The sequence below is a fragment of the Meriones unguiculatus genome, chromosome 6 (assembly GCF_030254825.1).
Source record: "Meriones unguiculatus strain TT.TT164.6M chromosome 6, Bangor_MerUng_6.1, whole genome shotgun sequence".
In the NCBI taxonomy this organism is placed as follows: domain Eukaryota; kingdom Metazoa; phylum Chordata; class Mammalia; order Rodentia; family Muridae; genus Meriones; species Meriones unguiculatus.
Genome location: NC_083354.1, coordinates 31,747,101 through 31,761,393, shown reverse-complemented (window position 1 = coordinate 31,761,393; position 14,293 = coordinate 31,747,101). Strand labels below are relative to the sequence as shown.

Below are 14,293 nucleotides of genomic sequence, written 5' to 3'. Positions count from 1 at the left end.
TGGGTGGCTGAGCAGGAGGATTGCTGTGAGTTTAAGGCCAGCCTGGGCTATAGCAAACAAAAACAAAAGGTGCGCTGGAAGCAAGGGTCCCCGTTAGCCTTGTACCCAGCAGCGTTTATCTGGCCCACGGCGGGCCCAGCCTCGTGGATCCAGCCCGCCTTGCTGGGGGCCCCGGGGCTGCGTGGTCCCGCCTCTCACACGGGAGGGCTGGTGGGCATGTCAGCCCCGGGGCTCACTGAGGCCTCTCCCCACAGCTGCGTGAGCTGGGGGAGAAGTACGCGGAGTGCATGGAGATGCTGCACGAGGCACAGGAGGAGCTGAAGAACCTGAGGAACAAGACGATGCCCAACACCGCGTCCCGGCGCTACCACTCGCTGGGCCTGTTCCCCATGGTGAGTGCCTCCTGTGCCCTCTGACCCCAGACCACTGCCTGCCCTAGCACCGCACTGCCTGTCCCTTTCTGACCGCGGGGCCTGAATCTTTCCTGCAATCGGCTATTTGGAGTCTGGACCTGGACCTGCCAGCTAGAGGCTTCCAAATTCCCCAAGACTCACTTAGCCCTTGGTTATCTGTTCTTCCGACCCCTGTTGTTAAGAGATGATGTTACCGGGAACTTGCCCGAGCTGGATGTCACTATGGCTGCTATTACTCTGTGCTATTTTGTCCCCGAAACACCAAAAGAGCCCGCGCTTCTCCAGTTCTTCATGTGTTTAACCCTTCCCTAGCTGGCATTTAGTGTCTGGGATCTGAGTCAACTTTTTAAAAAAACAGCCCTTCCCCCATGTTTTATTTCTTTAGGCCTGCCCTGGCTTGTTTGATGTCAGGGCTTTGCAGGGCGAAGGGGGGTTTCCAGTTTAATGTCCAGTCTCTCCTCTGACATCTTGTTCTGTGAGCATGCTTGTTCTGTCTGATGTGGGACTGTAGCTGGGGGCGTGCATTAGTTGTGTCCCGAGGCACTGTTGGTATCAGGGCTTGGCTGTTGCCACTCTGCAGGGCCAGTGTGGTGGATGACGGGCAGGTGGCCCGGGAACGAGTCTCCAAGAGCTCCTGCACATTCGGGCTTTGTTCCAGTGCTCTGTCAGAATAACAAGTCCTCTCTGAGGCAAAAGAGCTTTAGGTTTAATTTTTAAAGTGGTGATTATTATTGCGTTGTGTGTGATGGTGGGAGCCGGTGTGTTGGTACACGAGGCATGTGTGGAGGTCAGAGGGCAGCTCTGTGGAGTCGCTTCTCTCCTTCCACCTTCACTCCCTTGGCCACCTTGCCAGCTGGGAAGGGGCTCGGGGAGAAAGCTCTCGCAGAGATAGTCTTCTGGAACGTTTGTTCCTATTCACCGCAGACAGACAGCCCAGAGAAACAGTTCCACCCGAGTCCAGCGGAGAGCCAGTGAGTTACTAGGTGACTTAGAGGCGCATGGCTGGGGCCTTAAAACTGGCACAAAAAACCGAGCCCGGCTAGGGAGGTGGCTCAGCTTCTCCCTAAGAGCACTGCTGTGCAAGCCTGATCCTAGAAACCACGTGAAAACCTGGGTCTGCTGGTGCACGCCTGTAATCTTTGCGTCCACATTGTGACGTGGAGGTGAAGACGGGGGATCTTCTAGATGTTTCCAAGCCAGCTGCTCTGGAACGCCCGAGAAGCGGCAGGACAAGAAAGGCTCAACAAGGCAGAAGGGGGAACCGACACCCCAGAGTTGTCCTTTGACCTTAGTGGGGCCACCGTGGCACACAGGTGCCTGCACTGTGTCCCTGTGTGTATGCACACGTACACACATGAATGAAAAGTGTACTTTAGAAGGAAGAGAATTAAACCGTGCCTGGTGGAAGCTTTCGTTTGCCTTTTTGAGGCTCTTGGCAAGCGCGGGTTGTAGAGGTGGTAGTTCTGGAAGGGCGCCGTGTGGTAAAGGCAGTTGAAGCGCTCTAAAGGCTGCAGCCTGAGTTTCTGGGGTCGAGCACCCAGACCTGCTCCCTGCTCTGTCCATTCTAACCGCCAACAGCAGGTTTTGCTCAGCAGTGTCCCAGCTCTTGTGTCAGGAGTTTTAAATCCGTGACCCATGGACAGAATCACGGGATCCTTGTTTTCATAAATCTTCCTCAGATTGTAGGGGTAGGTGGGGCGTGTGTGGGGCCAGCGTTCTCAGCACCTGTGGGAAGTGGGCACTCCAGGACTGCCCCTCCCCCTCCCGCCCAGCCTGAAAAGGGCAGCAGTGAACTGGAGAAAACTAGTAAGAACTAAGGCTTGAGAGGTGTGTATGTAGGATTGGGGGGGGGGGGCGGGTCGTCAGGAGGAGGGCTGGGCAGGAAATGTCTGCAAAGAGGGAATATGAGGCTCCTTCTGGAAGCAACAGTCCTATTCCTGAGCACATGGCGTGGCCAGCTGCTGAGATCAGGAGCTTCCAGAGAAAGCACAGAGGTGGCAGTGTACATGACTTGGCTCGTGCAGGCAGGGACCTCTCACTAGCAGGCGAGAGAGCCCCTGGCAGGTGGTGTCCACCCAGGAGCCAGCGTGCAAGCCTTGGCCTCCTGTGCATCATAGCCCTGAAGTGCTGGGACCGCAACCTGGTGGCCGGAGGGGACAGAGGCGTATTGTGGCCTGTGACACCGTGTGGGACCTTCCGGAAGCTGGGAGATATTTAGGGATACAGTTGTTCTCACTGTCTGAGCCGCCTTGAGTTCTGCATCCCCCATTGAAGCCACATTCTTAGCTCTGTAGTTTGGCCAACTGTGCCTGGGATTGACTGGCGTCCAGACACTCAGTGACATGAGAGTTAGGGACTGTCCCCAGAGGCACTGTGTGCTCAGAACCTGCCTTGACCGTGGCCCGGCAGATCTCTCCATAGAGAATGCTTTTACATGTGTGTGTGGCGAGAAGTCTGGCTGCTGCTGGGTCCCTGTTTCTTCCCCTGAGGGTCCTCTGGCCCTCATACTTGGCCTTGAATGGAAGCCTCGAGTCCCTGCTCACGTGACTCCTGACTTCTCTTTCCCCAGGACTCCTTGGCCGCAGAAATTGAGGGAACTATGCGCAAGGAGCTGCAGCTGGAAGAGCCGGATTCCCCGGACATCACGTATGGCTGCACGGCTTTTGTGATTCATGTTCTCACAAACTGACTCGGGGCTGGCCTTGTTCGTAACCTGGCACATATGGACCTCAGAAAGCCAGCGGTGGTCCTTCCCAGTCAGGTTAAGGGAGATAAAAACATGGCTGACGTGTACCTCCGCTTTTTCTCATGATGAGGCTGGAGCCATAGCTCAGCTGCTAGAGTACTTGCTTAGCATGTGAGAAGCCCTGAGCTCTGCCCCCAGTGTCCCCAGTGTCCCCAGTATCCCCTGCACCTCATAACCCCTGCGTGGGGAGGTGAGGCTCAGAAGGTCGAGGCATGAGTGAGTCTCTGTCTCGAAAACCAAACCAAACCAGCAAGTCACTTGAACTTCCAGGGAGGTGGAAAGGGTGCTGTGTTTCCCCACCCTCCGCCTGGTCCCTTAGTGGAAAGCACTGCTTTAAAAAGTTTTCATGTCTTCTAAGAGACCCATCAGTGTATCATGAGACACGGCTCTTCTGTGCTGTGAGCCAGGCCTCTGCTCCCTCTGGGTCCTGCTGGGGTCCCCACCTCTGCATCTCACCTCCTAACCCCAGGTCCAGGCTTGACCCCCACCCCAGAACATTGAGAAGAAATCTGTGGACCACATTTTCTCTGTACCCAAACTCCTCAGACAGAATCTGTATGAGACTTGAGTTACAAACATTCTTGTGTGTGTATGGCCTGACGTCCCCAGAGGAAGCAGCCGGTCCAGAAACATGCCCACCCTTTATTTTCTCCTTAAAAGGAGAAACATTCGAATCAAAGTACTTAGAAATGGCCTTTCTAGGAATAGCCTGGTCCGGTTTCATCGTCAGTGTAGGAACCTCAGGCCAACTCGTAGCTTCACCTTTTTATGTTGCATGAATGGGTACACATCCTCGCTCTGTGACGGTCCACGAGCTAAGCGCTGTACTCCTGGAGCTCGCGCTGTTTGTCGGAGGGAGGCAGGCTGGCTGAGAAGGTGGGCGACGCCTCGCTGCTCTCTATAGCTCAGGCGTCAGGGCCATGAGTGGCATTGTGTAGCTGAACCCAGTGCTACGCTGTGCCAATCAGGCTTAGGTTCAGTTGGCATTGCATCTCCCTAGTCCGTGCAGTGATGGAGACAGCCCACACCCTAAGGAACACCTGAAGCCTCAGACGGCAGGTCGCCCAGGGCTCCCTGAGGGCCTGCTTGGGAGGGGCAGGCGCAGGCTCCTCCTGACATGCGTGCTCATGGCTGCCGTGTCCTCCCCAGCCACCAGAAGCGTGTCTTTGAGACCGTGAGGAACGTCAATCAGGTGGTCAAGCAGAGGTCGCTGACCCCTTCCCCCATGAACATCCCGGGCTCCAACCAGTCCTCAGCCATGAACTCGCTCCTGTCGAGCTGCGTCAGCACCCCCCGCTCCAGCTCCTACGGCAGCGATGGCAGCAGCGTGGTCCTGGACAACAAGACCAACAGCATCCTCCTGGAAACCGAGGCAGCCGACCTGGGGTGAGCCGCGGCCTTCCCTCTTGGCGTTGGAGGGTGGGGAGAAGAGGTTCGCCTTGAATGGGGGCACGGTCCCGTCAGAGGGGCGGACGAGAGCTGCCTGGGGGGTTGACATTAGTCTCCACAGCCCAGTTACCCACCTTCACCACGACACTGGTCTCTGCTGAAGTTGGTACCCAAAGCGTGCTTTGCCATCACGTCCCGAGGGGAAGAGCTCACACCCTTCCCATGCGTGTCGGGAGCTCGGGGGCCGGGTGGGGCGGGGAGGACCCAGGCAGATGTGGTGAGGTGTCCATTGAGTGCGCTCTTTGGAGATGGCAGTTCCTCCTCACCCTAAAGTACTGTGGAAGCCCACCCCATCCCACCATCCACTCTGTGCACCCGGGCCCTCTGACTAAGACGGGTGCTTAGGACCAGCTGAGCCATCCGGAGGGGTTCCCCAAGGTCAGAGCTGGCTTAACTACTCAGAGCCGAGAGCCCAGGCCCTTCCATGTAAGAGGCAGAAGGGCCGCATCAGCTCCCCTCCCATACCCAGCAGCAGCTGCTGTGAAAGTTTCTTCCAAAATGACCCAGAGGCAGATGCTAGGGAAACACATTTTTGCATATGTGCAGATTTTCGGTCATCCAGGTACAAGCGCTTGTCTCTAAGAAAAGTGAGCTCAGGCCCCCGGGGGACCCCTTCAGTACCTGCTCCCATCCCGGCTGTCCTGCTCACCTCAGCCCATCTCCTGTCTGTGCGGGAGCCTTGCCCTGGGGGTCCTCAGTGCCCTCTGCTGGCCGTCAGTGCTTACCCGCTGTCTTCCCCAGGAATGAGGAGCACAGTAAAAAGCCGGGCACACCGGGCACGCCAGGCTCCCACGACCTGGAGACAGCGCTCCGGCGGCTGTCGCTGCGCCGTGAAAACTACCTGTCTGAGCGGAGGTTCTTCGAGGAAGAGCAGGAGCGGAAGCTGCGGGAGCTGGCTGAGAAGGGGGAGCTGCACAGCGGCTCGCTCACGCCCACCGAGAGCATCATGTCGCTCGGCACGCACTCACGCTTCTCCGAGTTCACCGGCTTCTCCGGCATGTCCTTCAGCAGCCGCTCCTACCTGCCTGAGAAGCTGCAGATCGTGAAACCCCTCGAAGGTGACTCCCGGGGCCCTCGGCCCCTCTCTGTCGTCCTCTGCGACTCCCTCTGGGCCCTGATCCACCACGGGAAGGCCAGCCACCACTGCCACACCTACTCCTTTTTCTTCCGAGATAGCCACCCACGCTGTTGGTTTGAGTTCCTCTGAGGAGGTGTCTGTTTCCACACTCTCTGTGCGAGTGCACGGCTTCAGACCCTCACGGTGGCTGTGGCTGTCTGTCCCCACCACAGCAGATTACTTCTGGATAGCCCAGGGGTCTGAGAAGGGTGGAGGAGGAGTGCTTTGGCCTCTCACAGACTTCACTGTCAAATAGCACGAGTGTGCTTTTGAGTCTCCACCCTCAACCACGTGCAGGTGTCCTGTGTGCTCACATGTTCTGATTTGTTCTTCATAGTGGGTGTGATTTTCCAGAGGTGTGGCAGGGGGAGGGGTGGAGCATTCAGAGCCCAGGAAGCCTCCCGTGTAGGACTTCACGCTTTCTTAGTGGGTCCTGGAGAACCTCATTGTTCCCTCTCCTTTTGCTGTTCTGTGTGTTGCAAACATCTCCCTGAGTCCTACTGCCTCGTCAGGACCCATGTGTGCTGGCTTTTGCTTTCCCCACCTTAGGTGGAAGACCTGCTTTGGAACCATGTAGTATATTTTTGATGTAAAGCCAGATGTCTGCACATCTGCACTTTTCTCAGCCTCCATCCTGAGCCCTTCTAGGGAGCATCTTTGGATGCGTTAGTCTCATTACGTGGCACACTCATCATGAGTTTCAGTGCCACAGATAGTTTCCACACAGGCACAAACTGTGTTCTCTGAATGAAGGAGAACAGTTGCTTTCATCTCAAGGGTCTCAGCTTTTGCTGCCTTGGAGACTGTCTTACTGAGCAGGCAGCCTGCAGAGCTGAGGTCACGATTATTAAACACAGGATGTGCCACGTCCCTATATTTCTAAAGAAAGAGGATGGGTTTTCTTTTCTTTTCTTTTTTTCTTTTCTTCCCTTTCTTCCTTCCTTCCTTTCTTTCTTTTTCATTTTAATAATTATGATTTTTGTAATGTAGGCCCTTGCTAGCTCTTGAGGAGGGGATGGCTGACTCCTTTTCAATTGTTTATTCAGTTGTAATATTGGTGATTGTTTTCTGACCTGCAATTATGTCTGGTTTTCTTTCAATAAAACCTTCCATTTCTGCAATTTTATTTTCGCCTTTCTTTTATTTTCTTCTTTTGTCTTTCAAAGATCATTAGACATTTATCATCTCTCTCTGCTTTCCATACTTTACTGTGTTTCATTGGATTACCTATGATTGTTTGGTGTTTGTTTTCCAAGCAAATTGGAGGATGAGATTTTGAACATTTTATTTTGACCAATTCATCTTTATTTATTCTAACTTTGGGCCTTGGGTGGCAGTAATTTTATGGCAAGAGTAAGAAGAAACCCTACTCACTTGTAAGGTGAGTTTTGCCTGTGGCACCCTATTCTCCAACAAGTTGAATTACCACCACTAAGAAGCCGTGTCTTATCACTGTGGCCTGTAACACAGCGTGATAAGAACCCTCTGGCTTCATTTTGTGTTCCTCAGACTTCTTCCTTAGCTGTGTAAAAGACAGCTGATATTTCCTTTCTTCCTGTCCCTCCACAATCAATGTTTGTCACACTGTGTGTGAGAAGGAATGTTAGCATAGCCATCTTTGGTTACAGCTTCCAAACACTGCCGTTGTGTTGGGAAAGTTGGCTCTTCTCTCCAGCCATCTCCCTTCTTGGTAACACAGGCAAATAGCTGTCGAACAAGATTATCAAACGTGCCCCTGCTCAGTCACCGGGTGTAAAGAGCAGTTTCTGCTGTTGAGACCTGGACTGTCATTACACTGGGGTCATGTTCTCACATACATTGCTGTTGGCCCCCTGAGACACTGCTGATCTCAGGTAAAGGCAGCTGGGGTGAGGTCCTGGAGACCGTTGTCTGGGAGCACAGCAGAAGCCAGTCAGTGCCCTCCATCTATGCCCTCCATCTCTCTCCCGTTCTGAACATCTTGCCATCTCCTAGAGTGTCAGCCAGAGCAGCGGAGCCAAGCCTGACGTTTGCTCTCATCTCTTCTCCTGGCCTTCCAGGGTTTAAGGAGGTAAAGAACAGACTAGTCAGGACAGAGACAGGCGTCTGTCTTAAAAAGACTGAGGCAGGCTGTGGTCCTCCTGTGTTCTGCCTGCCCAGCCTGCTCGTATGTGGTGGGAGGGTTGTGGTGGCCTTAGGTGGGGTCAGTAGTGAGAAGTGGCCAGTAACACACACTTCTGCTCCCTCTTCCCGCTGGACAAGGAGAAGCCGGGTTGAAGAGTGAGACAGAAAAAGGAGAGGGAGAGGCACCTGTGCTCAGCTCTGGTGAGGTGTGCCTCACAGTCTAGCCTACTTGGCTTAGGGCATGGAAGTGGCAGGGTGGGGAGTGAGAGGGTTCCAGTGCTGGGCTCCTGAATACCTGGAGCCTCAGAACCAGGCAGGAGGAGAAATGTTAAAATCACAGGTAAGGCCGAGACAGCTTTCAGGCCTGTGGAATTTCGAACACTGTTCAGTGAGCACAGCCATCATCTGGGCTTGCTATTGGCTGGATTCGTGAGCCTCACCCATGGGAGCCATGTTCTCTGCTGGGTCCTGCAGGGAATGGAGGCCAGAGGTGGCCTTAATTAGAATCCCAGATGGGACCTATGCTACTTAATGTAAACTCTGGAGTGTCTCTCTTTCCCCACACTCCATGTCCTTGTCTGTGAAATGGAGACAACAGGGTGATCCTGAAAACCTAAGGAATTAGGCTAGCAGAGTTCCCCACACTGTAAGAGCCTGATGAAATGGCACCCTGACATGGTGGTGTCCAGGTTGGCCTTGGTGATGGCTTGCGTAAGCTCCTCCCTGGGACCTTCTGTGAGAAAGCACATGGGCTGTGTGATCAGGACCAGCATAAGTGGCATAGGCACTGACAGTGTGCATTGCATCTGGCCATCCTGCTGGGCCCTGGACATCACCCGGAGGTTTGCTGTGGGTCAGTGAGACCATCTACACAACAGTGGCCAGCCCCTGCTGCCCACCGAGCTCACGTCAGGGACCTTCCGGGCCTCCTTCCCCGTTTGTGCAAGGGAGACTCCCTGCTGGGAAGCTGGAGAAGTGTCACTGTGGCTGTGTGTAGACTGCTCTGAGCTTTGGCTGGACTGTGGCGCTCAGGAAGCAGGTGCAGGAGTGGAGTCCCCAGCCCTTTATTAGCAGGTAGACAGTGGAGATGACAGTGGGTTAACCCACCAGAGAGCTGCCTGTGGCTCGTCTCCAGCCTGCAGATCATACAGGGAGGGGAGGCAGACGCAGCCAGTGCTGACAGACCTTAGCCTTGCCCCTCCAGCCAGGCACTCGCCTCTGGGTTTCACCGTGCTGGTGCGTCTCCCTGTGGCTTTTGAATTCCCGTTTGGATTGCACCTAGGTCAGAGAAATCTTAGCAATGTGTGTGTACAGGGCTACTCAAATGCACCCTGCGGGTAATGCTGCAACGTTAGAATGTGGCTTACACCAGCACGGGGAGGCAGAGGTGGCGGATCTCTGAGTTAGAGGCCAGCCTGGTCTAACAGAGTGAGTGCTAGGACAGCCAGGGCTACCCAGAGAAACCCCGTCTTAAAAACTAAAAGAATGTGGTTTATAGTATAGACTAAGTGCTTCTGTCTGCTCCTCCCACTCTCTGCCGAGAGCTTGTGTGTCTGTCACAGAAGCACATGTGATTTACACATGCACACAGACAGGCCATGTCTGACATGGGTCAGCTTTGTGAAGCAGTGATGTGTGGCACCTTGGAGCTGAGGATCCCACAAAGCCCTGCATGTCCCTGGCACACGCATTTCCCTTCATGGTCCGTGGCTTCCCTTAGATTCTCGGCAGACAGGAGCCTTAGGATGTTTTCAGATCTCAGCACCAGGGGCCTTGGGAGCTGAGCCCTCTGCCTGTGGGGAGTGTGAGCGCATGGGGCCTTTGGTCCACCGCTGGCCTCTGCCGCTAGATGCGATGAGCACCCTTGATCAGTCGTGGCCTCAAACCTCTCTGTTTTGTCCTAAGTTGAGGACCTCGCTGTGAAGTGCATCATGGGTACAGCTTTTTAAACGTCTTTGTTGCTTTATTGTTGCTCCTTTTGGGCATGGAATCTTTTTTACTCCATTTAGTAGCCCCAGCCTATAAGGAGGATGCGATGTGCATCCTTAAAACTGGTTTGGACCTTGAAGGGGTGTTGAGGGTGCTAGGACTCAAGGTGTGTTCATTTTTTCTTTTTTAATTTTAAGTGGAATTGAAATAGTCCATTTTCAGAATCTTTCTAAGACTTTCACGGCAGGTGTCTGGCTGGGGCTGCCCCCCGCCCACCCCAGCCAACCTCCTGTCTCTCCTCTCAGCTTAGGAGGCAGCTGGCTGCTGGCATCTTCCATGCCCTTTCCTTGGTCCTGCTCTCGGGGATTTTGCTCAGCCAACAAGCAGCCTTGGGTGCTGCTAGCCACAGTGCCTCTGTCTGGAGCACGAGGTCCAGCTGTTTGTGGCCACGTACATTGCAGTGGCTTCTTTGTAGAACAGGGCTGGGAATTCCAGCCTCCTGGGCCTTCTGCCAGATGCTGGCACCCTGCAGGGTGTGACAGGTGCCAGGGGCTGGGCAGAAGTGTGGAGCCCAGCAGCAGGCTCACTGAGGTGCCGCTTCGCTCCTCAGCACCTGGGCTCTCAGACATTGCTGACCCCTGGGCACCTCTCTTGGTAGAGCACCCAGGATACCTGAGGTCATCGGGGACACAGTCTGGTGATATTACAAACCCTCGGGCTGACACCTGAGCCCCGGGATCCGATGTCTCCTTGGAGATGGCTCCTCTGCTCAGGCGCCTGTGACTTCTTTCCTCATGTCCCCTCCTCACCTCGTGGCTCCTCTGCTCTCCTAACGTAGCTCCCATGTGCGGGTGGCTCTGGTGTGGGGGTTGGCAGGCTTGTCCGGAGCATCCTGTGGCTTCGTGGTCCCTCGTCATTCTCATGCTGTTTTTGGAAGCTTCCTGTGACTGTTGACCACCCTCTTCTGTCAGCACAATGATGGGTTAAGTTCGGGGCTTGGCGCTGGGTGGTTTGAGATGCTTTGTCACCCGACATCGTGGGCACATGGCACGTAGCATGATTTTCCTTTTGAAGGTGTTGCTTCTTTACAGTGTCTCTCCCCTGGTGTTGCAGGACACACTGCTGTCCATTCCCTCCCAAGCTCAGCCTCGCACGGAGCCTCTGAGGGTGGGACACGTTGGCCCTGGCTGGCGTCCTAACCCTCCCTTCTCCCCTCTCTGTTCTCCCACAAGGTTCGGCCACACTTCACCACTGGCAACAACTGGCCCAGCCTCATCTTGGGGGCATCCTGGACCCCCGTCCTGGTGTGGTCACCAAGGGCTTCCGGACTCTGGACGTTGACCTGGATGAAGTGTACTGCCTTAACGACTTTGAGGAAGACGACACAGGTGACCACATTTCTCTCATGGGCCTAGCTACCTCCACGCCAGTTCAGCACCCGGGAACCTCAGGTGAGAGGTCCCGAGCACGTGTGGCTGTCTCAGGCACCAGAAGTCACCCCAGCCAGCCTCAGGCTGCCCCAGAGGAGATGCAGCGGCCGCCAGCGCCAGCGGGCCTGGAGGACGAGGAAGAGGGGTCTGGTGAGGGCACCTCAATTAGTCCTGTAAACCTGACACCTCCACAGGAGGCAGAGCTGTGGGCCTTGCTCACCTCTGTTCCTGGCACCACCCGTAGTAACTCCATGTCTGTAGCTTCCGCTCGTCTGTGTGGGTGACAGAATGCCTTCCCATTGTCACACTCTGTTTTAAAAGCAGAGCGACTCCTCCGCCATCATGGAGCGGGAGCAGGAGAGGCTGCTAAAAAGTGGGTTACGGGCCTGAGAGCAGGCACGCCCGGCTGTTACGGCCATCCTGCCCTGGTCTGAGGGGCCGGTTCCCATGCCCTCTTTGGGTTTCCTAACTGAGCGAGCGGGACAATTTTAGGGAAATGGTGACGAGTGAGAGGCTGTAGGATGTGTGAAAATCAGACAGGAGTGCAGGGAGTGGTGGCTTGGCTTAACTTCAGTGTGGGAAGGGGTGCGTGCAGTTTTTATGTATTCAGAATGGATCCTAAGAAGTGTTTAGTGACACTTTAACCCAGAGGCGTCATTCCCACTCTCACGAGGAGGCTAGGTGCTCCAGGTAGTCCCCGTCCCACCGCCAGGTCAGCCACGTGACCACGCCTGGGGACCTTGAGCCTCTGCGCTGGGATGGAAAGTTGGTGCTCAGGGCTCCTGGAGCCTCCAAGAGTTACATGGTCACTGTCTGTCTTAGACATCCCAACTCCTTGTGCTGAGAAGACAAGGAACTTAGGGTGAAAGAGGAACAAGGAATGACCCCGGGCTGTCAGCCTCAGGGCACACACTAGACGCAAAGAGAGGATATTCCTCCTTCTGCCTTACAACCTTTAGAGGCCATGACACCTGCCATGACATCCAAGGAGGGATAGAACCAGGCTTCGGTGTGTCTGAAGTCCCCAGGTTAACTGCAGACAGCCGTGGTTAAAGGGCTTGGCCTGGACCAACTCTTTCTTTTAATGTCAACTTTAAAGGTGTCATCACAAAATTTATGTTTAAAGTTTTTAAAGTAAGTTACCAAGTGAAGGTGCAGAGGAAATGAGAAGGTTATCCTGTGAGAGCCACACACTCAGGCTGCTGGGGTCTGCTTATAATCCAGGGAGCTGAGGCAGGAGGATCTAAAGTTCAAGGTCAGGCTGGACTATAACTGAAAACAAAAGGACAGGACAGCAAGCTGCAACTGTTACTCGCCCTTTGTTATCAACGCTGGGTCCCCTCTGAAGGCAGACAGCGTCATACCAGTGTCTGGCTGACTCGCCCAATGACCCCACCCCTGGCTGAACCTTGACTTGAGGAGAGCCAGATACACACAGAGCAGAAACTGTAGAAGGATCAGGCTCATTGATCAGGCTGCTGGGGCTCATTCAGAAGGGACCCCCACTGAGGGGAGAGCTCCGTAGAGCTTGGGTCCCAGGGCGGGGGGGCGGGGGGGAAGCTCTTCTGTGATGCGCCATGCAGAGGGAAGGTACGCAGAGCACGTGGCTTCTTCTCCACAATGGCACAACCGTTCTGCTGCCAGGAGGAGGGCATGACTGCCAGCCTGGGCCGCGCTGGGTACCCCAAATGTTCCTTGTGCACAGTCGGGCATCAGTCACCATGGGAAGGAGCTCCACAGTCTGGGACTTGGGTCCCACTGGCCTGGGCCCTGCTGGCCTAGCCCCGGCATGTGAGCTGGCAGGAGGGTGATCGGAAGGCAGCTGACCCTGTGGCTCACAGCTGCTGCTGAGCAGAGGTGAAGTGTGGAAGCTGCACCACGTAGGCGTTTTTATTAATGTATTTTAATGTGTCTTCAGAAGCATCGTTTGATTTTTTTAATCCCACGTCTTAAGAAAGCTGGTTCCATGTTGTTGTAAATAATCTAGAAGATTAAAATGGACTGTTGAAAACTTTTAGGTGATAGTTTTACTTCATTTTAATGACTGCTTATGTTCCGAGTTTATACAGAAAGCGCTTTTTTCAGAATGCTCATCACCTGGCCAGGACTCTATTTTAGTTGATGGTTGAGGACAGCCTACATTTGGGAAAGGCTTGTTAAGCCCATTTGGTAGCTGGTTGGGTAGAGTGTGCCATGGGATTTAGCTCAGTTAAATTCTCCTAAAGATTCACTCACAGGGGAGGAAAAGATGGATTAAAGCAGCACCAGAGATGAAGTCAGAGGTGCCTTCACCTGTCACATACAGGACGGTCATGCCCGGAGGCTGCCCTGCAGACCCTGTGACTCACATACAGGACGGTCATGCCCGGAGGCTGCCCTGCAGACCCTGTACCCCTGTACTGTACAGGCTCCCAACTGGGCCCCAAGATCCTGGCGTCAGTGCGCACTGTGAGGACCACACTCACTGCAGACCGACCTCTGAATCCCGCCTACATCTTAAGCCCTAGGACTGCCCGAGGCCAAAGCCAGGAAATAGCTTTTTGCCACTTCTGTATCCAAAATTCAGATCCAGGTTGTGCTCAGGACCAGTTGTGGAGTTAAGGAATAGAAAGAATAGCCCAGCACAGAAAGGAAGAGTCTGGCCGGTGCCGCATAGCTTCCGCTCAGCCACAGGGCGGGTGCCTTGAGGGAGCCCCCCTCCCTTATCTGCTGCACTGCATCCGCCCATCCACAGAAGAGGGTCCAGACAGGCTTGTGAGAAGGAACTGGCCCAGTGACCCTGTGGGTCTGGGTAGGGAGGCGTTTCGTTGGTTCATAGACCTGGAAGCTCTGGCAGAGGGCAGTTCCTCCCCTGTGCTGCATGGCATGAGGACATTTTCTCATCTCACAGAGTGAAGGGTACGCTCTCAGCTGCCTGGGTCAGGTCATGCTAAGAAAGTCTGAGGGCTTCTTCTAAGAGCATTGGGTGAACTGAGAAGAGGCCAGCTATAGCCGGAAGGAGAGCCGTGGAGCAAGTGGAAGAGCTGCTTCCTCAGAAGCAGACAGTGGAGGCTCTGCTGACCTCGGAAGCCTTCTCTTTGGCGTGCTCACCCCACGCCGCAGGGTC

General features: G+C 54.6%; 1 protein-coding gene across 11 annotated transcripts in view; it reads left to right on the top strand.

Annotated features, from left to right (window-relative positions):
- Positions 1–14,293, top strand: part of Trak1 (trafficking kinesin protein 1) — a 95,352-nt gene that overhangs the window by 70,787 nt on the left and 10,272 nt on the right. For 6 of the 11 annotated variants that reach the window (XM_021647412.2, XM_021647405.2, XM_021647414.2 and 3 more), the window contains 5 exons: positions 255–392; positions 2,983–3,059; positions 4,309–4,545; positions 5,350–5,666; positions 10,990–11,337. In XM_021647412.2, the coding sequence (XP_021503087.1) occupies positions 255–392; positions 2,983–3,059; positions 4,309–4,545; positions 5,350–5,666; positions 10,990–11,337 (1,117 nt within the window). Of the gene's footprint in view, positions 1–254; positions 393–2,982; positions 3,060–4,308; positions 4,546–5,349; positions 6,852–10,989; positions 11,338–14,293 lie in introns of those variants that run through there. The other 5 variants (XM_021647407.2, XM_021647411.2, XM_021647410.2 and 2 more) reach the window with 3 other exon arrangements.